The sequence below is a fragment of the Solanum stenotomum genome, chromosome 5 (genome assembly GCF_019186545.1).
Source record: "Solanum stenotomum isolate F172 chromosome 5, ASM1918654v1, whole genome shotgun sequence".
Classification (NCBI taxonomy): domain Eukaryota; kingdom Viridiplantae; phylum Streptophyta; class Magnoliopsida; order Solanales; family Solanaceae; genus Solanum; species Solanum stenotomum.
This window is the reverse complement of record NC_064286.1, coordinates 61,322,476-61,349,703: the sequence shown is the minus strand read 5'-3', so window position 1 is coordinate 61,349,703 and position 27,228 is coordinate 61,322,476. Positions and strand designations below refer to the sequence as shown.

At 30.5% G+C, this 27,228-nt stretch overlaps 3 protein-coding genes and 1 long non-coding RNA gene across 5 annotated transcripts; 1 reads left to right on the top strand and 3 right to left on the bottom strand.

Annotated features, from left to right (window-relative positions):
• Nucleotides 1–19: 19 nt before the first annotated feature.
• LOC125865367 (protein PLANT CADMIUM RESISTANCE 10) lies at nt 20–4,010 on the bottom strand. Of its 2 annotated transcripts, none has more exons than XM_049545560.1 (4): nt 3,867–4,010; nt 2,354–2,543; nt 1,118–1,344; nt 20–294 (listed from the first exon to the last, which is right to left on the bottom strand). In XM_049545560.1, exons 2-4 carry the CDS (start codon nt 2,517–2,519, stop codon nt 121–123), a joined length of 567 nt encoding a protein of 188 aa, XP_049401517.1. In that variant the 5' UTR covers nt 2,520–2,543; nt 3,867–4,010; the 3' UTR covers nt 20–120. The 2 variants fall into 2 exon arrangements, with proteins under 2 accessions (XP_049401517.1, XP_049401516.1); XM_049545559.1 differs by having other exon boundaries at nt 3,877–4,010.
• A 12,136-nt stretch (nt 4,011–16,146) lies between these two features.
• Nucleotides 16,147–17,725, bottom strand: LOC125865713 (uncharacterized). Its single transcript, XR_007446383.1, has 3 exons — nt 17,626–17,725; nt 17,052–17,104; nt 16,147–16,518 (listed from the first exon to the last, which is right to left on the bottom strand). It is a non-coding gene; the product is annotated as an uncharacterized LOC125865713 (long non-coding RNA).
• A 1,710-nt stretch (nt 17,726–19,435) lies between these two features.
• On the top strand, nt 19,436–22,929 carry LOC125865129 (uncharacterized). The gene is made up of 3 exons (XM_049545307.1): nt 19,436–19,658; nt 22,180–22,441; nt 22,560–22,929. The coding sequence occupies exons 1-3, from the start codon at nt 19,515–19,517 to the stop codon at nt 22,625–22,627; spliced, it is 474 nt and encodes a 157-aa protein (XP_049401264.1). The 5' UTR covers nt 19,436–19,514; the 3' UTR covers nt 22,628–22,929.
• Nucleotides 22,930–23,573: 644 nt separating this feature from the next.
• On the bottom strand, nt 23,574–26,625 carry LOC125865131 (probable small nuclear ribonucleoprotein F). Its single transcript, XM_049545309.1, has 5 exons — nt 26,530–26,625; nt 25,631–25,718; nt 25,474–25,511; nt 24,606–24,670; nt 23,574–23,847 (listed from the first exon to the last, which is right to left on the bottom strand). Exons 1-5 carry the CDS (start codon nt 26,533–26,535, stop codon nt 23,778–23,780), a joined length of 267 nt encoding a protein of 88 aa, XP_049401266.1. The 5' UTR covers nt 26,536–26,625; the 3' UTR covers nt 23,574–23,777.
• Nucleotides 26,626–27,228: the final 603 nt, after the last annotated feature.

Here is a 27,228-nt window from a genome sequence, read left to right as displayed (position 1 = left end):
GCAGAAACCTATATTAGACGTGGACGATAAAACACAAAAACAAAAGAATGCAAAGAGGGACTAGTTAATGGAAAAGGGAAGCATTGCAAAATGATTTTTCGGACAGTAGAAACAGACTATCTATTCGTTTGCAGGAGGAGTTTCCATTTTCTGAACTTGAGGGGCTGTCACTGCCACTAAGCTAAGATCAGATGAGTTCGAATCTCCAGATCTTTCACGGATCTCTCGGTACTCCTGGCATATGGCACATAAGTGGCAGAAAAAGTGTGTGGCGAAGTCTCCACATGGAGCTTCCTGCATATATATAGCAGGGCACACAAAATTGTTAAATGCAGAAATACTGATGTAAGCAGTTTGCATCTTTCTATTCAGGCATGGAACCATAGTATTTCGTAGAACAGAAAAGGGGGCAGGAGCTAATGGGAAGAGAGGAAGATGAAGAATTAAGAATTCACGGAAACTGGTTATAAATGCTGCAAACTCATCCATTAACAAACTCAAAACTAAAATTTCTAACTCAGACATCATCTCAATGTAAACCAAACAGAATAGGAAACTAAAGTCAGTTCTCTTTCTAGATGGAGTCCTAATTTTCCCGATCTGAAGTTGATAGTTTATCGAACTGAAGTCCACCACTACTAATTCAAATGAAATATAATCATCTCTCCCGTGGAGTCGATTACACACTGTAACTTTTTAATCTTTTGTAGCTTCTACGGATAACATCCAATTCAAAAGAATGTATGTGGAATTTTAAGACATTTCTGATTAATTTTTCTTTCTAATGAAAAGGTTAACTTCAAATTATCATCATAGAAGTCTTAATATAGTCATTAATATTAATATATATCACACCATAATGGGGAGTTTATGCATAGACATAAAGAAACATCCTCAAAAGGTGTGCACATCAGACTATCCTCCCATGCATAGCCCATGTTATAGGAGATACAACTATGAATATGGAAGGTTAGATTGAAGGTAAATTTTCAAGCAATCTAACTTCACTCATTTTTTCAAATGTCTTTCCTGTTGAATCAATAGAGCTACTGATAATATGCTAAACCACATTCTCATCCATGTGCACTATAAACAGCAAAACAACAGAGATGGCTACCTGAAGATTGTACTTTGATCTCAATGTCTTTCGATAGCCACAGGCATAACATGCAACAAAGCACCCAGGCAAACCCAGAAGAATGCCTTCAGTTAAGAAGCAGCAAATTGTGTTGAAAAAAGCCCACAAAATAAAGTGAGTTGTACATGATCCCATCAAGGTTCCTGACCCCAAGAAGTCCGCATTTTTTCCAAACAGAAAGCAAGGGCAAAGAAGTCCAATAAAACCTGTGCTCAAAATTTTGCAATTAGTGCTAACTCGAGGTTGTCAACCAACATCTAGTGTCATTCCTCTGGGATGACAGAAGAGCCATTGCTTAGGAACAGGTGTTGGAATTTTAAACATAAACACACATAATTAACCCTCAAAAGAGAAGTTCCACAATCACACTTTCATCTTATTATATGTTCAGAAAGGAATGATTGATCTAGTCCCATCGGCACTGCTGAAAACCAGTTTCAGGAAATTCCGGCAGTTGTATTATTTATAACTTCATGAATATGACAAACAGTGAGACCACAAGGGGGAGCAAATAGCAAATAATCTGGAAACAGAATGGAAGCAGTGTTGACTGTTGAGAAAAGAAATGCATGAGTGTTATCCAGAACTCTATGGAATTACACTACACTGGGTATGTTGTTGTTCATAAGAATATATACATAAATCCTGTGGGATTACACTACACTGGGTATTATTTTGTTGTTGTTCATAAGAATATATACATATATCCTTATGGGTATACTTTTGTCCCAGCAAAAGAGCACCAAGAAGGTTCTGTATATGTACAGTATACAAAAACTCAGATACCCCTTTATAAATGCAGGGCACTGAGGAACTCTAGCAAGGCACCTAATCATACACACTTAAGCATGTTACACCATAAATCAAAAAAGTACAGGCACTTCTAAGTTCCTAAGTCTGGATAGGACTAGTTTTGCAAATTTGGTAAGAAACTGTATTTTCAAAGGCATACCAACTTCAAGCTAAATTCTTATCTAAGAAGCATATAAGCAGAGAAAAATACTTCATTCCATTATAGAGCCCGAGGAAAACTCAATTAAATGTATGGCTTATAATAGCTTCCTTAGTGGTTCACTCAGAGATTTATCATGTTTTCCATCTAATAAGATAAGAGGATAATTAATCATGAATCTTATTTTACTACCCAAAAATGCACCTTTCATTCACTTTTTTCCCTTCTCATAAAGCAAGATCACAGGGACGAGAGTAGCGTACAGCTCTGTGGATCATCAAAACAAGCACAGATTCCAGAACTCCACTGAGCATGGTCATCTTTTTTGGTCTGTTGAATTTCTTCTGCAGTAGAAACTTGTGGTACTTCTGCATCCGACTGATCCAGAGGAATATAAGGTGGAGGTGAATAATTCTTGTGCCTTACCATTATTAGTCAGGTGCAAACAGCAACCTGCAGCACAAATTCAAGAGAAAGCAAAAAATATCAATTAAGAACAAGCGAGTTACACATAAACATCCAATCAGTTCTCTGATTTCATGAAGGACGGTTACTTTTTGACTAAGTTGCTCGGACTCTCCAAAAATGTTGCCGCACCCGTGTTGGATCCTTCAAAAATACATTATTTTTGGAAGATCCGACACGCACTTGTCGACATTTTTGTAGAGTCCGAGCAACATAGCTTTTTGATGAAGTTATAAATCATCTGCCATCGTTTCAAAAGAAAAGAAACACACACACAGATATTGACAGGAAAGATAAAAAGAAAGATGCTTAACATTACAAAATCGATTCTAAGTTGTCAAACTGAAAAGTGTTTACCAACAAAAAATTAGCACTGTGTAGATTGACCACATTGCAGATTGGCTCCACTAGGCCTGACGATTATTTTATCATGTAATGCTTACGATTAAGTATTTCCAACTTTCAATTATGGGTGTTCCTTAGAAAGGATTGCACCCAATTTGTGCACTTCCTTTATTTTTTGACCTTGTAATCACAAAAGGAAGCTTTCCTAGTGCTTGCCTGTTTTACAATGTGAAAATTTCGGGCCAGCTTGCTCACACCTCAACTAATTTCACGGGACACCTACTACCTCCCATCAACACAAGTACAAGATAACTCTATCCACTAATGTTTGGACATATGGGAAGAAATCACCTAATATTATTGCTTTTGGAGCCTCATGCTTCTCAAACCAATTCATTGACCATTAGCCCACAGCCTCACAACCTTGGTGCAACTATTCAGAATTTTTTATCAATAACTATTAGCCATAGCCATTTCTGATTTAAAAAACTAGACTAGATGCACCTGATACCTGTTGCTACTTGTTGATGGAGGGAGGTAACACGTATCCCGTGGAATTAGTCAAGGTGCATGTAAGCTGACTCAAACACGACACGATTATCAAAAGAAATTGTAATGTGGTGTACAGTAATTAGAAGGATTTGACAAATGATTAGCAATTCATGACAGTATGTTTCGATTCATCTATCGGCCTTAAATTTTTTTCATTTTCTTCAAATAATTGATAAGCAATACTTCAATGCAATTATTACTCAGATCTCAACTATAGAGCCATGACAAATAACGACGTAGTATCGAAATTCAAACTTTATTCATGCAGTGCAAACGAATTTAGAGCATTGAATCCAAATATCAAAAAAAGAATCGTCTATTTACCGCTAAGAATCATTTGGGATGAGGTTTTCGTTTTTTTTTTGCTCGTAAGAGAAAATAAAAAGGCAAAATCTGGAGAAGAAAGAAACAGACCGGAACTTACAGCTCGATGTCGCCGGAGAGAAGGATATTGCTGAGGATTCACCGGAGAAAGAGATCGCCGGGCAATGAACTTCGCCGAAAAACAAAACAAGGAGTAGTTTCCAGAGGACAAAAAGTGGCGTTTTGTTTCTTAAAAAAAATCTACTTTTTCAGTTTCTAAAAAAAAAAAGTGAAAACTTTGTAAAAGGTTACTTTTCTTTTCCTTGGCAAATATCAATATTGGAGTTCGACTAAACGTAATATTTAAATTTGATTAATTTTAATTCGCATCGTACAGAGCTCATTAAGGAATATTGCTCTCAACCAAAGATATTCTAAAGGTAAGAAAATTGGTTGAGAAAAAGCGTTTTCATTTAGATTTTGTTTTTTTTCTTAATACATCGATAATCTCTTAAATTTTAATTTTCAGTAATTTTTATTTAGATACTCGAATTATGATTTATTTCAGTTGAGAACATGAAAACATAATAGTATAATATTTCTATTACACACTTTCAATTTTATATTTTAGAATCTATGTTTTTGCATGTTCTTAAATGTCGATTATCTAGATAAGTTAACCATTTAAAATATGTCACCTCTCTTTTTATTTATAGTTTAGCCTCAATAAGTTGTAAATCTGATCATGCGTATTTCAATTGAGGTCGATATGTATAATTAAATGAAATGTCATATTTTATGTGATTAACTTATTTATCTTTTAAAAGCGCGTGCAATTTTCTTTTAGGTTTTCTACCACAAAATATATAATATGACTATTTTATCATGTGTTCATAATCGTTTCTGAAAAACTCTTAGATCAAATAAAACATAGAACCAAAAGATTTTCTTTTCCTCCTCTATTTGATAAGCCTTTATATATTGTCTTTTAATCTTTTTTCGATAAACTCCTCTTTTTATACTTAAATAAATGACGTTCATTTTTTCATCAAGAGTCTGAACTCAAATATATTTGATGATTTTTTTTAAAAAAAAATGAATCATAATTTATAGTCAAACACGAACTCCAGCAATAATGAAATTTGAGAAAGGCATAATACATAAATTGGACCTTAAACTTGGCTTCGAATTTTAAGTATGACCTTTAACTTTCAAAGTGCACAAGTAGGCACTTCAACTATCCAATTCTTAAACAAAAAAGCACGCGAATCCAACCTGGCATAACGCGTGATTGAGACGCAATTCAGGTGTGTCAAGGGTATTTTTCGAGGCCCACAACAGTAAAAAAAAAAGAAGCGGAAATGACAATTTTACCCTTAATGAATCCCTTTTAAATATATCTTTATTTTTTTCAAATCAAAATCCCATTTTTCTTCTTCTTCCTAATTCTAGTACTCAAGCTTTTTTTCTCTTTTTGTGCACAATTTCTGGTCGTTTTTTATGTAATGGCTTCTAATTTTTTTTGTCATTGTGTAAAAAGAGCTATAATGAAGATTTCTTGGTCTGCAAATAATTCAAGTATAAAAAAAAGTGAATTTACATTCATGGAGACAACTTCTACCAAAAATAAACTTTCAAAAAGCAAAAATTAACATAACCAGACTAAATTGAGGAAGAACAACACATAAACATCCAAAAGATAAGAACTTTGACCACAAATCTTCACAATTTTACTTTGATTTACAAAGAAATTAAGGCTAGGGCTCCGCTGATGTTGAGTGAAAATCGAGCAAATTGGGAAAAGAAAATATGACCCTACCCTTTTGTATTTTAATTTCTTCTTTTTTTTAATTATAAAATACGTGTAATTTTTTAATTACGTGGCAGCCACTGAGTGGCTCAATAAGCCACGTAGGAGCGTTTGTATATCACACAATTTGGCTGTTGGATTCGCGTGTTTTTTTGTTTAAGAATTGGATAGTTACAGTGCCTACTTGTGCACTATGAAAGTTAGAGGTCATACTTAAAATTTGAAGCCAAATTTAGGGTCCAATTTATGTATTATGCCTTTGAGAAAGCATACCCTCAAACTCTATATATGAATATTTCACTTGTTAATATTTATTATTATTATTATTATAAAACACTAAGAAAAGAGTTATGACATGATACAAATTAAAGGAAATTGAAACACAACAAAAAGAAAAAAAAACTCCATAACTGATTGTTTTATTAATTTTTAGGAATTTTTTATTTTATATAGTACATATTTTAGAAACATAATTTGTATTTAAATTTTAATATTTAAAATTTTAAATAGATTTTGAGTTTGGACTCTTGTTATTTTTATTTCATACTCTATTTTATTTTTATTTTTTAATTATTTTTTATTTGGTCCACGGGACGGCCTTATCCATATTTCTCAAACCTCACAAATCAACAGGTTAATTTAGGCCGAACTAAAAAGATTTTTTCTTAAATGGTCTCTACAAATCTTAGCTTAGCCTATCAAATAACAGGTTAGGCCAGATCGACCCAACGGGCCTAGCCCATATTAACGATTCTAGTGTGTTTCCATCAAAATTAAGAACAACTTTGCATAAAATATAATAAAAAGGATACATTTGATCCGACAAATATAATGGAAGACTATATTTGGATTAGAAATATTGCGAGAGACTTTTGTGATTGAATGCGATCATTTACTAATTATAACAATAACAGGATTATAACATGATATTACAAATTAAAGGAAATTAAAAAATAAAATAAAATTCATCATTGAATTTTTTTATTACATATATGAAAAAAGAGCTATTTAAACAATGAAAAAAATAATAAGAGAAAACAAATAATACTATAATTTATAGTATTATTCAATGCTTTATTTTTGGAGGTAGATAGTCTAACACCAAATCCATTCTCCTTGCCATAGAGAACTCATCATCCACTTCCATGCCACTCCCATCCTATATGTGCATAAAAAAAACAAGATTATTAACGTGTTCAGTACGTAAGTTAAAAATATTATTAAAATATATTTTTGTATAATATAGATAAACACATGCTATGAATTTGGAAACCTGCTGGGCCGGTAAAGAAGTCAAAAATATTATTTAAAAATATTTCGATATAATAAAGATAAACACGTGGTATGATTTGAGAACCTGTTGGTCCGGTAAATCGCAGGCAGACGTTTCATTAATGGATTTCTTGAGAATTCTTGCAGTGCATATATAAAATCAAAACGAAAATCACTCATCTAGAACGAGTTCTATGAATTTAACTGAATTTATTAAATTTTCAGCTCAATGTTACATATAAATACACAAAAAAAAATAATATCAAAACATACACATACTAAGATGATAATATATATTCTATGAATTCTAATTATTCTAATTAATTCTAGCTTCATGTACGTAAGAATATGTTTACGTCAATTTGAAATCATGATATCTCAGGTTAGATTCCAACGAAGACAAAAACATCAATTCCAACCTATTCTCTTTAGCCAATAGTCTATTGGGTACTATCTTATGTTTTTTCTCTCTTTGAAACTCAATCTAGATGATTATTTTCCATTGTTCAAACTTTTACTAATGATAGAGTCGTCAAATATCTGCATGGTGAAAGATAACTAATAACTACCTTAATTTGAGTCGAATACAGTTATAAAATTTATATTTTGACAAATATATATAATTTGCTATATGAATTTATAACTTAATGAAAAACTTACTTGATGTTGAGGCAGTTGAAATGATAGTAGCAAAGATGAACAATAGAAGAAGATGGAAACCAATTTTTTGCACCATTTTTTTTTCAATGATCAATTACTTTTAGCAGAACAAAAGTTTTCAGAAGACTTGAGTTAGGGTGATTTATTAATTATATAGAAGTCATAAAAATAATTTAATACAAAAAATAAATTTAAAATTTGAGTAGACTTTTTTACCCACATGCCTAAATTAATTTTTTGTCTCATATAGGTATGACATTTTTTCGAATATCTAGACAGCTAACAAATTGGCACCACTAACATGTTAATTAATTATTCATAGTGGCAATCGGCTAGAATAATAATAATAATATACTTAATATAGTTTTATAAGTAATATTTAAAAAAGAACAATGTGTATATAATTTATTTTTTTTGTTCGCAGTCACTTATTTGCTCGAATTAAAATTGATTATTTTTTATTTTGTAAAGAGCCTTAAAATAATATACTTAAGATTTTTGTGATTGAATGTGACCTTTTAGTTTACATTATTGTCAAATTCATCATCAACAATCACCATCAAACATTTGTTTCACTAATTCCTTGTTTTGTTGTAATAATCATGAGAAACGATTACCATCTACAAATACCGTACACTTGTTAATTCTTATAATATGTCACTTGTTATTATATATATATATATATATATATATATATATATATATATCAATTTCAGGTTTGGCAAATATAAAATTCATATTAGCGCTCTATAGCTACAGTTTTGTTATTTGCGCTCTATAGCAAACATAGTTTGTTGTGAAACATCTCATTTGTATAAATCGCAGACATGCATATCGTTTGTATAAAAAGTGCAGCGCTTGTATATGTATATCGGTTAGATAATTGTATATATGTAACTACTATGTATATGTATCAATGATTGTGTTTGTATATCTATATAAAATTTGAATTTATATACAATTGAATCGAATTAAAACATTTGTATATCAAATGTCTCTCTCTCTCGCTTTATACAACACAAATTATGCATTGTATTTTGTATAATTTTATGTTTGTATAAAGCGAGAAAGAGAGAAAGGCAAAAGAGAATTGGGTAGGGGAAGACTTGTATTGTATAATTATAAGTGTATAGGACAAAGAGATATGTATTTGTATATATAGTTTTCTCTCGCTTATACAAACACAATTTATACATTTGTGTTTGTATGAACTGAGAGAGATCAGGGAGAGTGCCGAGCGAGATTTCTGGGGAGAGAGACAAATGACAAAGTGTTTGCTACATATTAGAATTAAATGAAATTGTGGTTATAGCATTTATTTTGAATTAATAGTTTGTTATTTTATACAATTTTCCCTTAAATAACCACAATAAGAGAATTGTAACTCCATAATTGATTTTTTTTTAATTACATGCATAAAAAAGAGCTAACTAAACAATGAAAAAAACATAAAAGTAATATTATTAGTACTCCCCTATCTAATAATAATTGTTCATTATTGACTTGACACATAAATTAAGAAATAGTAAATGATAGGAGTAATTTTACCAAATCACTCTCATTAATTAAATATAAGTCATTTAAACATTGAAAAATGAATAGTATATAACAACATGAATAAAATAGACATAAAATGATAACTATTCATTGATTTTATAAACTAGACAAGTATTATTCGATATTCCAGAATAATATAGCGGAAAATAGAGAAAATAATATTATTCAAGGTTGTGGGGTTGATGGTACTCTTCTCCGCACCCAATGATAGTCTGATAACATGACCAAATCCATTCTCCTTGCTATAGAGAATTCTGCATCATCCACTTCTATATAGCTCTCATCCTATATATGAAAAAAAAAAAGTAAAATTAAGAAATTGTTTGATACGTAAATAAAAAATATTATTTTAAATATATTTTTATATAATTTAAATAAATACCGTGAGATGTAGAGGTAGAAATATGGTTGTGAGCACTACGGGGATTAGATTGAAGATGAATGTGTTGGAGGGTGCATGAGGAAGACACAATTAATAACAATATGAAATATTGTTTTTGAAACTTGTTTTTTCTACTTTCGCTAGAAAAGTCATTTTTCTAATTCGTTTAATAATTATTTAAAAAAATATATTTTTGATGTTTTTGACTAATTGAACATAAAAAATACATGTGTTATGTGTATTTTGACAAATACGCATATTAAGACGTAATATTATTAATTAATCACACTTTTTTAATAATACAACTAGCTCCCACCTGCTGGGCCGGTAAATCATAGATAAAAGTTTCATCAATGGATTCCTTGAGAATTCCTGTCAATACATATATAAAATAAAAATAAAAATCATTAATCTTGAACAAGTTCTCTGAATTTAACCTAATTCATTAAAATTTTGACTAAAAATTACATGTAGATATAAAAAAAACCAAGACACATACTAATGCATATACTAATATGTCAATATCTATTCTTTAAGGTTTCGTTAATCTAAAATCATGATGTTTCAAATTTAAATTTGAACGAAGGCCAACACATTAATCTCAACCTATTCTCTTTAGCCAATGGTCTATTGGTAAACATAAATTATCCCAAAAATCTTTTTATATGACTTATGACATCATGCCACCGCTTTTCATAAGTTGGAGTAATTATATATATTAAACTAATATTTGACGCTTTTTCTTTCTTTGACACTCATGATTCTAGATGATTCATGATCTTCATTCAAGCAACAGTAAAAAAAAAAAAGAATAAAATAAAGCAAGAGGTTGGAGGACAGGGAAAAGAGTCTAGTTGATCAGGCTCGACGATCGGAAGAAGCAAAACGAAATCAAGATTTGATTAAAAAGAAACAAAGCTATAAATATCATGATCAATCACGATTAATAAAAAAAATCTTTCTAAATCATCACTCCGTGTTAACGGAGCCTTCAAGCATCCGAAATATATCGTAATTGAAAATGTTGTTCGAGCTTTGATTTGTGATAGAGCTATTCAATATTTATGTTGATAAAAGGTAATTAATAAATAAGTATCTCGTAAAATTAGCCAAATACATGCAAACTGAGTCACATACATATATACTACAATTATAATTTTTTTTAAAATGCTTTTGACAAATATTTGTATAGTTGCTATATATATGAATTAACTTAGTGAAAACTTACTTGATGATGAGGCAGTTGAAATGATAGTAGCAAAGATGAACAATAGAACAAGGTACAAACCAACTTTTTGCACCATTTTTTTTCAATGATCAATTAATTTTAGCAAAACAAAATAAGTTTTTAGAAGACTTGAGTTGGGGTGATTTAATTATATAGAAGTTATAAAAATAATTTAATACAAAAAAAATAGTTAAAATTTGAGTAGACTTTTTTACCCACTTGCCTAAATTAATTTTGTCTCATAGTTATGACATTTTCGAATATTTAGACAGCTATTTTATCAAACTGGCAGTCTGGCACCACTAATTAACACGTTTCTTAACTTATTCATATATTTTTTATTTTTTATTTAAAAAAAACAATAACATATTCAGTATAATTTCATAAGTGATATTTAAAATGAATAGTATATATATATAGTCTAATCCTATTTTGTGAAGCTAGAGATAGTTTATTTATGATAAATTTTCTCTCAACTAAAACGTATCACCATCAAATATTGAAAAAAATTAATACAATACCAAATATATCATATAATAAAAATGAAGTAGAAGAGTGGTGGCAAAAGAAAAACAAAGAAGGAATTAAGTTGTTGAAATGCAATATTTTGATTATATTTATTTTAAATTCTACATATGAAAAAATGGAATAAGGTTAGGTATTTCCTTGCACTAACAAAATAGTTTAGAACTTCAAATATAACCCTCGTTTGAGTTACGGTCGAAATATATTTCACCTGTTATATTTTCGATTCAAATTACTCCTCATATTATATTTTAATACAAGTTTACTTTTATTTTTACAAAGGAACGTTTAACAATCTTGAAATCAAACGAGTCCTCGAACCCGACCCACTAAATTAGTACTCCTTTCTTTGAAACTTCCAAGTTCAGCTGCATATCGTTTTATAATATATAATAATGTGTTTGTAAATGTAAATAATTTAATTATGAGTTTGATACGTATTTCATCTTCAAAATTAAGAGTAATTAATTTATATCAAAAAGTTATATTAAAAATAAAATAGGAAAATGTGGCCAAGAAGAACAAAGAAAGAATTAAGTTGTTAAAAGTAATATATATTTTGTTTATATTTATTTTGGTGATTGCTGCTCAAAATATAATTTTACTATATATTCAGGTTTTAGGACAATAATAAAACTACAAATTACAGCAATTTATATTAGATCTTTGAGTTTTAACCATAAATCAAACACTCTAAAACGTGTCATTTTTGTATTTATAATTGAGAGTAGATCATTTCTCACGTGCGTCTCCGTCAAAATTAAGAACAACTTAAGCTTAAAATATAATAGAAAGGATATATTTAATCCGAAAATATAATTGAATTATGACATGATACAAATTAAAGGAAATTGAAAAATAAAATAAAATTCATGATTGAATTTTTTTGATTACATATATAAAAAAAGAGCTAATTAAACAATGAAAAAAAAAAAACAAGAGAAAACAAATAATACTATAATTAATAGTATTATTCAATGCTTTATTCTTGGAGGTTGATAGTCGTCTAACGCCAAATCCATTCTCCTTGCTATAGAGAACTCATCATCCACTTCCATGCCACTCCCATCCTATTTATACATAAAAAAATAAAAAAATATTAGCGTGTTCAGTACGTAAGTTAAAAATATTATTTAAATTTATTTTGATATAATATAGATAAAGACATGGTATGGATTGGAAACCTGTTGGGCCGGTAAAGCATAGGTAGTTTCATCAATGGATTCCTTGAGAATTCCTGTAAGTGTATATATAAAATCAAAATAGAAATCACTCATCTAAACGAGTTATGTGAATTTATTAATTTTTCGGCTCAATATTACATATAGATATAAAAAAAAAAAAAACAAATCAAGACACATACATATACATATACTTATATGACAATATATATTCTTTATGCAAGAATTAATATGTTTTCGTCAATTTGAAATCATGACATTTCAGATTTAAATTTCAACGAAGGCCAAAAATATCAAATTCAACCTATTCACTTTAGCCTATAGTCTTATTGGTAAAAGTAAATTATCCCAAAATCTATTTATGTGACTTGTCATAATTACATCATGTCATCGCTTTCTTAAGTTGGACTATATATATATATATATATATATATATATATATTAGCCTAACTACTTGATGTTTTTTCTTTCTTTGAAACTCATGAATCTAGATGATTCATGATCTTCATTCAAGCAACGGTACAAAGAAAGAACGAAATAAAGCAAGAGGTCAGAGGACAGGGAAAAAAGTCGAGTTGATCAGGCTCGACGATAGGGAGAAGCAAACAAAATCAAATTTGACAAAAAAAGAAACAAGGCTATGAATATCATATCGATCATGATTAATAAAAAAGAATCTTTCTAAATCATCACATCGTGTCAACGAAGCCTTCAAGCATTCGAAATGTGTCATGATTGAAAATGTTGTTCAAGCTTTGATTTGTGATAGAGTTATTCAATATTTATGTCGATGATACCTCGTAAAATTAATCAAATATATGCAAACTGAGTCACATATATACTACAATTATAAAAATTTTAAAAATGTTTTTGACAAATATTTGTATAGTTGCTATATATATGAATTAACTTAGTGAAAACTTACTTGATGATGAGGCAGTTGAAATGATAGTAGCAAAGGTGAACAATAGAAGAAGGTACAAACCAACTTTTTGTACCATTTTTTTCCAATGATCAATTAATTTTAGCAAAACAAAAGTTTTTAGAAGACTTGAGTTGGGGGGATTTAAATATATAAAAGTTATAAAAATAATTTAATACAAAAAAAAAAAAAAATAGAATTTGAGTAGACTTTTTATCCCACTTGCCTAAATTAATTTTGTCTCATGACATTTTCGAATATTTAGACAGCTACTTTATCAAACTGCCACCACTAATTAACATGTTTCTTAATTTATTCTTTTTTTTTTTTTTTTGAAAAAACGATAACATATTCAGTATAATTTCATAAGTGATATTTGAAAAAAGAATAGATATATACCGTCTAACTCCTATTTTGTGAAGCTAGAGATAGTTTATTTATGATAGATTCTCGCTCAACCAAAATGTATCACCATCAACTATTGAAAAAAAATTAATACAATACCAAATATCATATAATAAAAATGAAGTAGAAGAGTGGTGGAAAAAAAACAAAGAAGGAATTAAGTTGTTGAAATGCAATATTTTGATTATATTTATTTTAAATTCTACATATGAAAAATGGAAAAAGGTCAAGTATTCCCTTGTGCTAACAAAAATAGTTTAGAACTTTAAATATACCCGTCGTTTGAGTTACAGTCCAAATATATTTCACCTATTATATTTCCGATTCAAATATACTCCTCATATTATATTTTAATACAAATTTACGCTTATTTTTATGAAGGAACGCATTTCAATCTTGAAACCAAATGATTCACTAGAGTCTTAGCCCAAAATAGTCCCTCATCTTTGGGTTAAGACTTAAAGTCATCCTTGAGTTTTCACATGGAGTATTAATAGTCCATCATGCTTGCAATATTGGTGCACTTTTGATCCTCCTTCAAAATTTTGCCTATTTTTTAACATTGATTTTATTCTTAATTTATGTATGGAATATTTAATCGTCATTTTATATATTTGGTAGAAATAATAACTCCATGTAAGAGATTGTGAGAAGAAAAACACCTTATTTTGTTTAGTAGAAATCGTATTGTAGGTAAAGTTGAGAGATTCATCACGACAATTTCACGTACAATAGTACAATTTTTTTTTTCTTGCAATGTCATAAGTTAAAATGTTCTTAGTTTAGCTGCAGTAATATTTATATTGAACAGAACAAGGTGTTCTTCTTTTCACCTTCTCTCACATAGAGTTATAATTTCTACTAAATATATAAAAAGACGATGGGACATTCCTTACATAAAATTATGAACAAAATTAATATTAAAAAATAGTCAAAAGTTTAGAGGAGGACCAAAAGTGCACCAATATTGCAAACATGATGGACTATTAGTGTTCCATGTGAAACTCAAGGATGACTTTAAGTCTTAACCCAAAGATGAGAGACTATTTTGGGCCTTCTCTCAATTCACTATCAATTTCAAATAGGGATGGCAATGTAGCGGTGTAGGGAAGGGGCGGTGCGGGTTGAGCTTAACCCGCAAAATTTTTAATCCGCCCCACCCCACATAACAACTCTTTTCATTTTTAACCCGCCCCGCATAATTTTTTTAATATTTTCTTTTTCTAGTTATGTTTGATACTAAAAATAAAATTCATAAAAATAAATTTATTTTTGCATTAAGTTGTATTAATTTAATAGGATAGTGACTTAAAATTTTATTTTTTAGAGGTCAATTGGGAAATATGTAAGAAATTGTATTATTTTTTATTGAACCATTTTCATTTATTATCTTGAATATTTTAGTAGCTTTAATGAAATTATCTTAATAAATAATGTTTTATCACTCTTATAACATGTAAAAAGTTAAAATTAGTTTGAATCTACATAAAATCACATATGCCCGCAACCGATCCGACCCGCACCATACAACCTTAAATCCGCCCCGCGCCACATAGCCTTAAACCCACCCCGCCTCGCATCCACCCCACTCCATTGCCATCCCTAATTTCAAATATCCAATTTTCTGACTCACCTATTAACATCACTAAAACCTGACCCACTAAATCAGTGCTCCTTTCTCTGAAACTTCCAAGTTCAGATGCATATTCGTTTAATAATTTATAATATATAATAATGTGTTTATAAATGTAAATAATTTAATTATGAGTTTGATACGTATTTCATCTTCAAAATTAAGAATAATTAATTTATATCAAAAGGATAATGAGAAAGGTATATATGGACTGAAAGTATAACACAAGAGATATAATTGAATCAAAATCAAAATAAAAGTATAATCAAATGATTTTCGATAGTATAAGTATATATTTAATATTTTTAATATTGTAAAACTGAAAAAGAAGAAAAAAAGACATGTAGTAATTTTTTTTAAATATCAATACAAATTTTAAATTATATATACTGAATTTGATCAAATTCATTCGTCAAACTTCTAATTTTACCCTTGCACACCTTCCATGTGTATAAAAAATTATAAATTTAGTCATTTCGAACCAACTTTATCATGTGTAAGTTTAGTATTTGCTTGTGTAAGTAAATTTTAGACATTTTTGTAATACGTTATATATTATGTATATAATACATTTTTTTTATTTTCAGCTTGATAAGTATATAGTTATAATTTTCACCTGTCGTTTGTCAATACTAACCATCATTAAATTATTTGGAAATACTATAGTATAATTCAAAATTGCAAGGTAAAATCTCACATTTAATTACACAATTTGTCATTATAAATCTTTAATTTTTCACCCTTACAAAATTACATTCATAAAATATGGTACAAAATTTACAAATCAAAGGGAATTGAACCAACAAAAAAAACCTCCATAATCGAATTTTTATTACATGCATGAAAAAGAGATAAACAATGAGAAAACAAGAGACAACAAGTAATTACTTGAATCGTCTGATATGCAAACTAAATTATTTTAGGAGTTGGGATGAAATAATCACAGATTTGATGGGATAAGATGAAATATCCGAAAATAAATTTAAGATTATATTATAATATATTCAATTACTTAACAATATAAATTTATCTCAAGATATTTCATCTTATCCCGCATACCAAACGACCCATAAATGTTATTCAAGGCTTTGGTTTATGTTGATCATTTGCTCCAGCATTAGCATAGTCTAACACCAAATCTATTCTCCTTGCTATAGATAACTCTTCATCTGTTATGTCTGATGCATCCTATGTTATATACAAGAAGGAAGAAAATTGAAAATTATAAATAAATTTTGTCGAGATATAGTATAATTAAGTAATTAAAAATTATGTTTTCTATAACTATTTTTAGGTAAAAGTATAATGATCGCCTACTTCAATATAATATCATAATCGCCAAGAAGTAGTGGGGTTGAAATTTCACTTTCACCCAACAAGAAAACATATATCCCACTAGACTACTACAAAAATGGAAATTTCGTCGAAAATTTATTCATCGGAAATGAGTATAATTTTTTGAAATTCAACTTGAATTTGAATTTTAAAATTAAAAAAAACTCCAAAAAAGGCCATTTTCACAATTTTTCACTCCAGAACACTTGCAAAATTTCAAAACAACTCTAATTTGTATTCACATTCAAACACAACTTGCAATTTTCAGATATCATTTTTAACTTGAAAACAAATATATATACATTTTTTTTAATTTCACAATTTTTATGTTTAAACGCTCGCTAAAATTTAAATAATTTGTTTTGCAAGATGGAGAGGGAGGGAACCTGGGCTGGTAAATCAAAGTCAGAGGTTTCATCAATGGATTCCTTGAGAATTCCTGTAATTAGATAAATAATTATTAGATTAAATTATTAATTAGGTGTAAAATGCATAAAAACATCCATGTGCAAATTCCTGATTGGAAAAATAGGTGAATTACATTTTTTTGAGAAGTCAACACAAAAATTACTCATCAACCCATCTTAACTCATCTGATCTAGACGATGAGTTCTCTGAGTTTAACTGAATTCATTAAATTTTCGATTCAAATTACATATGCATACACACATATAATTAAAAGAAAGTACACATATAATTAAAAGAAACTACACATATAATAAAACAATAATCATTATAAAATTTATCGACTCTAAATTTTAAATCCATATATGCAAAAATATATATTTTTTGACAAGTACGAATTATGAAATCTCAGTTCAAATACATACAAAGACAAATATGTTAAATGATTCTTCCTATTTGTTTGAGTTATGATGGATAGCACTATTCAAAATATATAACAATGAAAAATAACAGATACTTCGTAGAATTAATTCGAACACTATATAGAAAACTTACTTGATGATGAGGCAGTTGAAATGATAGTAGCAAAGATGAACAATAGAAGAAGATGGAAACCAATTTTTTGCACCATTTTTGTTTTTAATGATCAATTAATTTTAGCATAACAAGACAAGTTTTCAGAAGTTTTAAATTGTGTGATTTAATTATATAGAAGTCATAACTCATAAATATAATTTAATAACAAAAAGTCAACTTCTAGTTCCTTTCATTAGATAAGAAATCACCTCCCAACAACCACAATATATTGCAAAAATATATTTAAAATTTTGGTAGACTTTTTTCCCCACTTCCCTAAATTTATTTATTTTTATCACATAGTTAGTATGACATTTTTCTAATACTTAGACAGCTTCTTCAGCAAACTGGCACCACTAATTAATTACATGTTGTTAATTATTCATAATGGTGGCAATGAAGAAAAAATTATGTTGTTGAAATGTAATGTTATAAATTTTAAGAATTATGTTATTAATTTATAAATTTTAAATTCTCGATCCACATTTGATTTTGATTCATCTGACAATATTGTTGGTGGGAAGAACAAAAGGCCAATTTTAGCAACCTAGTGTATAAAACATCCGTATTAGCAGAATTCAAAGAAGGATTGTATCTCAAAAAGTGTAATCAATCTGGTAAACTGTATATCTTGAGACAAATATTAATGATTGTTTTCATAATTTGAACACGTAATTTATAAGTTACATGAAAGCAACTTTATTTTTTGTATTAAACTCGATTATCCTTTCCCAGAATTTGAGTTGAAATAAACTAAAATATCTCTTTTGTAGTCTGTTTGCTCCTTCCTTAATCCTTATCAAGTACATTCTCCAAGTTTTAATATCCTTTTCAAGTAGGTCATCAAGAGAATTATAAATTAAATTGACATTATAATTACTCTATACCAAAGTTATTTTATGAGTATTTTTTAAATAACTAATTCAAGTCAAAACTAAACATATCAGAACTATCAAATGCAAGAACAATACTTTATTAATTAAAAAAAAAATACTTTGTTCAAACAATTCAATCCATAATTTTAAACTTCAAACTCAAAATATAAAATTTAAAAAATAGCTTTGAGAGGTATTTCAAGAGAAATAATAACAATATCTACTCACAAAACTTTAATATATATATTTTTTGGACAATAAACTGTAAATTATTACCATTCCTTAATGAAATATTTACAAATTAAAGAGCATCTAAAGTCCTAGCCACCTTCTAGGAAGATTGCTTAGTAGTTAGTACATCTAGACATCATAGAATAATAACCAATCAACAAACATAAATTAAATTAAAACTAAGTGCAAAGTGCTATAGTATCATTTGATACTAGATATATGTATATTTTTTTTAATATTAGATACATTTTGAAATGCAAATACATAGGATGAGAGGCGAGCGAGAGAGTGAACACGTTGATACTAGATATATGTATCTTTAATACCAGATACATTCTGAAATACAAATACATAGGGTGAAAGGCGAACGAAAGAGTTAGTGTATATGTGAATCACACTTGCTATCTGGAACAAACTACACTTAATTTGACTCACATGTATCCGAAATACATGTATCAAGCGAAGTAAATATGGCACGAAAGGTAATTTTAAAACTAAAGTGGAAGAATGTAATGAAAGTATAAACTAGTGGGATTTACGTTGTTTGCTCTAGATATTTTTCCTAAAGGCCTACTAAAACTTGGGCCTATTTCTGGTCCAAACTCTCAAATGGGCCAATCGGGTTGGATCAGTCCAGTTGCCAAATTGAATCTGTCGTTAATTACAAGATTTATTGGAGACAAAAACAAGAATGAATTTCTTCGAAAAATGATGAAAAAACCTTAAATTTGTTAACTGGGTTTCAAATTTCTTGGTAGAAAAATGGATGCTACGTTAAAGATATCATGTTTGTCAATTAGTATACCCAAATTTACACAAATTTCTCGAATTGGTTCGTTTTCTGCAACACCCAATTTGAGAAATTTGTCTAACAATGTCATTTTGGGATCTCCGTTAACACGACGAGTAAGTTGTTTATTTGAATTGTTTCCAATTTTCTATATGATACTCTTTCTTAATTCTTCAATTTTGTTGTTGTTTTATGCTTTCTCGATCCCATTTAGAAAAAAAAAATCGAAGTTAAGCGTGCTTGATTTTAAGCTTTAAAGGTTGAATTACTGGAGAAAATGATACATAAATGAGCTGTTAGTGTTTTCTGGGTTTTTCATTTGGTTTGGGGAGTAGACTGCAGAGGCGGAGATAGGATTTTGAGTTCCGAGTTGTAGGAAAACGGCAGCTTGCTGTGTTCTGGATAAATTATATGAGGTCTTGGATAAAGCTCTACTAGGTTCTGCAGAATCCATCAGAAATGTAGCTCCGCCCCCTGGAAGGACACATATGGATAGGGGTGTGCAAAAACCGAATCGACCGATAAATCGAACCGAAAAAGTGTTATTGGTTTATTGCTATTGGGTTATTGGGTTAACGGTTCCTTAATGGTTTTATAAAAAAAAATTATCGGGTTATCGGTTCGGTATTGGTTTTCAATATTGGGTTATTGGGTTAACCGATAACCCATTAAGAGTTAAAACTATAGTAATTTAATACTTTAACATATACATACATATTAATAAATATTAATCTCAATATCATAATAGTTATGTCTTTGTCATTTAGCCATCAATTCATACTTCGGTGTGACTTTGAGTTCACAACTTTACAGTATACAAATCGTCAAAACCGATAGTAAGAATCATATTCCTTTTTATTTCTCTTTGTGTTACACATGTATAGTTCTTTTCATGTTTGTTATTATTATTTCTATTTTATGAGCTTTTGTAAAGTTACATTATTGTCTTGTCGTGTCAAATTTATTAGAGAAGTCATATATTTGTTTTATAAGCATGTTCTTATTGGTTAAACCGAAAACCGAACCGTTAAGGACCAAAATCGATAAATCGAAAACCGATAAAAAATTATCTATTGGTTAATTATTGGTTTAGCATATTTAAAAACCGAAAACCGATAATTCATAAAATCGAACCGAACCGACCGATGCACACCCCTACAGATGGAGCTAGGATTTTGAGTTCAGAGTTCTAGAAAAAAGACACCTTGTTGGGAATACATATTAAGTGAAAATTTTAATATAAATATGAGGTCTTGGCAAAAGCTACTAGGTTTTGTTGAATCCATAAGCAGAACTCTATAGCTTCATCCGGGGGAGGACATAAAGATAAATTGAGGTGGTCATGTATTTATAAATTATAAGTGCTTAGTGTTGCATAGAATAAAGAACAAATATACAACGGTGAACACAATGGCGGAGCTAGTATTTTGTGTTTTGAGTTCTAGTTAGGTTATGGATGAATTATTTGTACATATTAAGTAAACTTTTTAATATAAATAGAGTTCTTCGCCAAAGCTACTAGGTTATGTGGAATCCGTAAGCAGAACTGTAGTTCCGCCACGGCCACCAGGAGGACATAAAGATAAATAGAGGTGGTCATTTTTTTTTTTGTAAGTGCTCAGTGTTGCATATGAAGGACAAATATACAATGGTGAACACAGCGGCGGAGCTAGGAGTTTATACTAGGAATTCAAAAGTAGCAAACTTTTTGAGCCTCTTCACTACATTTTTCTCTTTATGTGGATTCCACAACTTATAATTTTAAGAAGAATTGGTTTTGCCGCTATTTGCACAATATAATTTTTTGACGAAGGGGATTCAATTCTTTAAACTAGCTATGTGACTGGGTGAATAGAGCTTTCCAGTACTGGTGGGAGGTGGCAGATTAATCTAAAGGGCACATATTTTATGGTTACAGACTTATATTGTTTGTTTCTACGGATAGAGCCAATTGAATGAGCAGTTCTATGTATGGAGCAATATCAGCTTGCATACGCCTCTATGTATCTCGTCCTTTTCGATTGGAGTATAACTTGTATATAAGTGCTTCAAGATTAGAATGGCGAAGAGCTTCTTGAAACAGTGGACAGATTGTGTAAAGAGTTTCAAAGGAAAACTAAGCCACAATGTGTTGGAACTTAGGAGAAACCCGAGCTACCCTTTGAATCACTACGTAATGTACTCATCTCATGCAGGGAAAACTTTGTCTAGTACATAACATGTGTTGCATAGTTAGACTTTTCTATAGATGTAACATATTAGTATATGTGTTAGCGTCCCTTGCCTCGGGTGAATGTGTGGTAAATGTATACGAAGCAACTATAAAGTATTACATTTGTCTTCACGTAGGCTCCCAACTTCATTTCTCACATAGAAACAAATCATAGGGATTGCAGTATACACAACATTGAGAACGCATTGGCTTAAAGCCAAAATCTAAACAGAAGGATTCAGCAAGGCCACCACTTTCAAATCTTTTATTTTAAGACCTCGTGCATCAATATCTTAAATTAAATATATCATCATTTGTTTTTTCGTCATCGCTAAAGCTGTGGTTGAAAATAATCTACAAAAAATCTTGGATTTGCATCTCTTTGGATTTTGCAAATGATTTATACATGTGTGTCAACTTTGCAGGCAATGCCAAATGCTGTTGGTGATGCTCACAAACATATAAGCAGTCTTGAATCTCTGTTTTGCTATGATAAATCCGTACCAGAGGAAAGAATTGAGAAGCCAACTGGATTGTCCTTGGCCAAGAAGAATACTGGAGATAATCCTCATTGTCCCGAGTGTGAAGCTAAAGGTGCTGTCCTTTGTGCCACCTGCTCCGGTTCGGGCCTATATGTTGATTCTATAATGGAAAGTCAAGGGATAATCGTCAAAGTTAGATGCTTAGGTAAGTTCTTTTCTTCCTTCATTCCCTTCACCTTCAAATTTCCTCGATCTTTGTCAATGTGTGCTGACAAAGATCTGGAAACGGCCAGATATTTTACTCTTCGACTTTGACCTTGCAGGTTGTGGGGGTTCTGGTAACATAATGTGTTTGGATTGTGGAGGTCGAGGTCATCTTGGTCTTGCTTGATCCTATCGGTTTGATTGTGCTTGTTTGTCATGAATCATGACGTAGGCTTTGGCTTTGTCAGGTACCATGAAAAATGCGGAGTTTGTTACACATATTCAAGAACAGCCGATTCAATGTTAGCTTTGTGTATGGTTGCGGAAAAATAACGTTATCAGTTAGATACCGTGAAATTTTCTTTAAAGATATCCGTTTTTTGTTCTTGATTCTGTTGAACACCGAAGAATGTAGTATATCTGAATGGATGTAAAACAATTTAGAGTTTTCAAGGATATAGTTTGCCTGAAACAGGCCACATTAATATCCATGTACTTTCTTTGTTAGTTTGAGAATGAACATGGTTCACATTTGAGTTTGCTGTCAACTGCTCCTACTTGAAGATTGAATACTTGGCTGAATGATTACAGGGGCGGAGCCAATGTTATAGTTACAAATTCTGCAAAACCCATTAACTTTGGCTCAAACCTCGTATTTGTGTTCAAAATTCATATAATATGTATAATTCATCTGTCTAGAACCCAACAAACCAAAAGGTTCGTGGTCCAGAGTGCAGACCCCATAAACTAAAAGTCCTATTTCTGCCTCTGAGTAACAAACAACAGCATGCCTAACGTAATCCCAAGTCGGGGTCTCGAGAGGATAGGATGTACACAAACCTTACCCCGAACCTATGTGGGACCGAGAGACTGTTTCATTGTCAAAAAGTAGAGAATGCTATTGATCTCCTTCAATGACTTATCTATTCCTAAAGTGAAAACCCAGTTTCTCACGTATATTTCTAAATAAGATGGTTTGAGTTTATCAAGATCCTCAATATGAAAAAGGGAGGCTTCCCCATTCTTGTTTTGTTCTATTGTGTAAAAAGAACAAAATCCAATTCAGATACAAGGGAACTATGGCTTGGTTTGATTTTGTATATTTAACAATTCATCTATACTTTTGTCAATGATACGGGTTGAAGATTGTGATGATAAAAATAAACGCGATCTGAGATCATACAGCTTTCTAGTCATTTTGCTCCGGTAAATCATGAGTCACTAATATTTTCTCCCGACTACCAACAACATATATCAGACAGGAGCAACTAAGAAAACACATTCAAGTCGTTCCAATCATTGATCAATGAACCATGTCACTAAATACAACACACTTTCTAGTCGCGGTCAGCATCTTCCAGTTCTTCATCCTCGGGTACACCACGAAGATAGAGGACATTATTACATCTGCAAATGCAAAACAACCAAGGTTAACGAAGAGAAGTTACATGGATTTTCATTGAGGAGCAGCTATTTCAACCTTGGTGATTTCCATGATGCAGTTAATTAAAAAACAGATAAGTAAATTTGTAAAGAGAGCTAAAAAGATCGAAGGTTACTCTCTCAACAAGAAATGGAAATCTCTAAACAAAAAAATGATGATCTAAGTTGGTTATTCCAGCCATCCTCTAAAGGAAATGGTGCAAGTGATCCAATTAGAGAATGGTGTTGCAAGGAAGACGGAGCATGAAATCAAGTTCACGAGTAAGGATTGAATTAGTTAGCAACAAGACTCTTTTGAAATGCTATGACTGTCCGAGTACTCACCCATATCATGGGGGCAGCAGAGAAAATACAAGTAGATTATACAATTAAGTCATGATGGTCGAATATTAACAATTTATGATCTCCACCATGAGACATCCAACATGTAGAAAGATGCCAGGCAAAAAAAAGTCTCTATCTTTCCACTTCGAAAACGAACCAAATGTGGGGAAAAAATTAACAAAAAATGTCAACCAGGGAAGGAATAAATGAGAGCTCCATTTTCAACTAGGCATGTCTCTTCAGCTTTATATGCCTTGATGCAGGCAGAATAGAGGGCAGGGGGAGAGAGGGATATGTTTACTAGGTTTTTTCAAATACTAACTAACAACCACAGGCTGCCGCATGAATTTCAATGACGGTCCAAATATCAAGATCAAAAGTCAAAGCCATGAAGGTACCTAATCAGGATCTCTCCAAGAGAGCCAGAGCTTACTCCATCAGTGAATTCTTCTGCATTAGCAAGCTGCAAAAAGAATAAAGCAATTCCAGAAAATTACACACAAAAATATGCACGGATCCAGAATTCTTTGTAAAAATCATGTTACTGGGAGATCATGATAACTTCTTCAGACAATGAATGTAAAATGCTTTGTCTTTTACTGCATATTGTATTGTTTTCTGTCTGTTATTTTTCTTATTTTAGTTGTAAAGCCATTTGTAAAACAGTACTCTCCTCCCACAGTCAGGTTTTTATGTAGTCAGAGGTACATGGAGCTATCCTTATCCAAGATAACCTTCACGTATGCAGCTATTTGGTAGTATGTGTTGCAGACAGATGACTTAGTTAATTATTTCCTACTTCATTACAAGGTAGCAGACTATCTTTGAAATGATCTACGCATTTCTGCAAAATTGATGGGTCAGGCTTGAGCTGCTTGTACTTTACTAAAATATAACGAAGGCACAACAAGTTCGTGAATTCAAATGTAAAAATTGGATGGCATCCTGAATGCATCTTCAGGTTTGAATATAAAGAAAGAAGAACAGAGGCTTACAAGATCAAATGCAAAGTTAACACGATTTGTCCTAACAGAGTTTGATATTTGGACAAATTTTTTTCTATCTGTTTGCAAAAGGAAATCCTTAATACAATATAATAAATGTGGTGATCTAGATAGCAATTCATGCCACTGATGGATAACAGTGAATGGTTCATAATATAGAGTTTAGCATATCACAAGGATATACATGCACATACATCCACTTAATGATGATGTTCTTTCAGACAAATTGATTATACAGACAAACTCAAATTAACAGTAGTACCTGCAAGTTCATGTATGAATCCACAGAGACCAAATACCCTTGAAAGAGAAGACAAAATAAATGAGCTTAGTTAAATAATGAATGCACAAGTCTAGTTCTCAAAAACCATAATGAATAACATAGTGTTAGGAATCAGCAAGTCCGAGAAGCTGAGTACCTTTGTACTCTAATCCCCACTTTAGCTTTACCATCACATGCTTTCCAGTCAAATTGTTCAAAAAAGGCTTCGGATTAACTGGTACTGTCTGCAATGACACAATATTATAACATTTTCAGAATAAGAACTCAAAGTTTCTAAATATAACGTGATACTCTACTCGTATTTCCATCCACACATAATGAGTAAATGGTACAAAACCATGATGATTATATTAGCCAAGATACGAACTTCTGTAATACACTGAAGATTCACAGTACCAAACACTTAAGAAATATGATGCACCAATACTTTATACTTGGTAATTCTGCTAGACAAATGACAAGCTTTTCAATCCAGCTCAAATTAAATTAACTCATTCATTCCAAAATTCGATTTTAAATACTTAAAAACAAACAGAAAGTACTATCCTCATATCAAATTAATGAAAAAAAAAGTACCTTTAGGAGTTATGGTTATATTAGCTTAATATGAATCTCGGGAAGCAAAATGCTAAACATTGTGGATCAAGAGCGTTAAATATGCAAGACATACAACACATATCGCAAGCTTATGATCCATAGCAACAGTAAGAAGTAACAATGCAACTATCTAGCAGCAAATTCATACATAATTTGTAATAAGCTAAAAAGTAAAATTATATCACCCGAAAAACGCTCAGGAATACATAATTTGCATAAATACAGTTTGCGTAGCTGCAGTACAGTGTTCAGAAAGCAAAAAACTTGTCAAAAACAAGTTAATTAAGGCTTGAAGGAAGAGGATAACATCAGTGAGCAGCACAATTGGAAACAACAGATGAAAAAAAAAAACACGAAGAAGTACAAAGCAACAACACAACAAGGAGAAGAAGAAAAAATTCATAAAACAGCCATTGAAGAATGAGATCGAACACTTACCGCCATTGAAGCTTTTCGAGGTTTAGGGTTTCACAAGAAAGGAGAGAAAAAAACTAAGTATGAAAATGGTGAGCAATATGAATATGTATTCTCCTCATTGGGCCTCACAAATTTTAATGGGCCAAACTCCAATTAAATGGGCTTGGAAGAGTGCCACAAATAGCCCATTTGGAGCAACTATTTATGCCATTTCTTGATAGTGAAATCTTGCAACGTCTACTCATTTCGAAACAACTTCAGATATTAGAGATTGAAATTATAAAAAATCGCATCGGTCATAACTCATATACATTATTAAATTTTAGTTATATAGACATTTCTACATGAATTTCAATCACAAATAGGACATGACTTGAACCAATTTTTAAAAAAGTGTGAAGTCAAATCTTCTTATAGTATGTGTACAAATCAAAAGCCCAATACAAATAACAATTAATCTTGAATTTTTCTTTATTTAATATGTATATCATTTTATACCTGTATTCTTATTTAATAAAAGGAAAATCTTTTCAAAAATAAAATCGCTCGATCTTATATACAATTTGCTTTTTACTAAAGTTCAAAAGGAAGATACATATAGTTTATTTCATTCTAAACTTCTTATTTTATTATTAATGAGATTTCTACATATATTACTATAACTTATTTCTGATCAAAATTATTTTAAATAATCTTTAATTTTATATTGAGTCAAAGTGC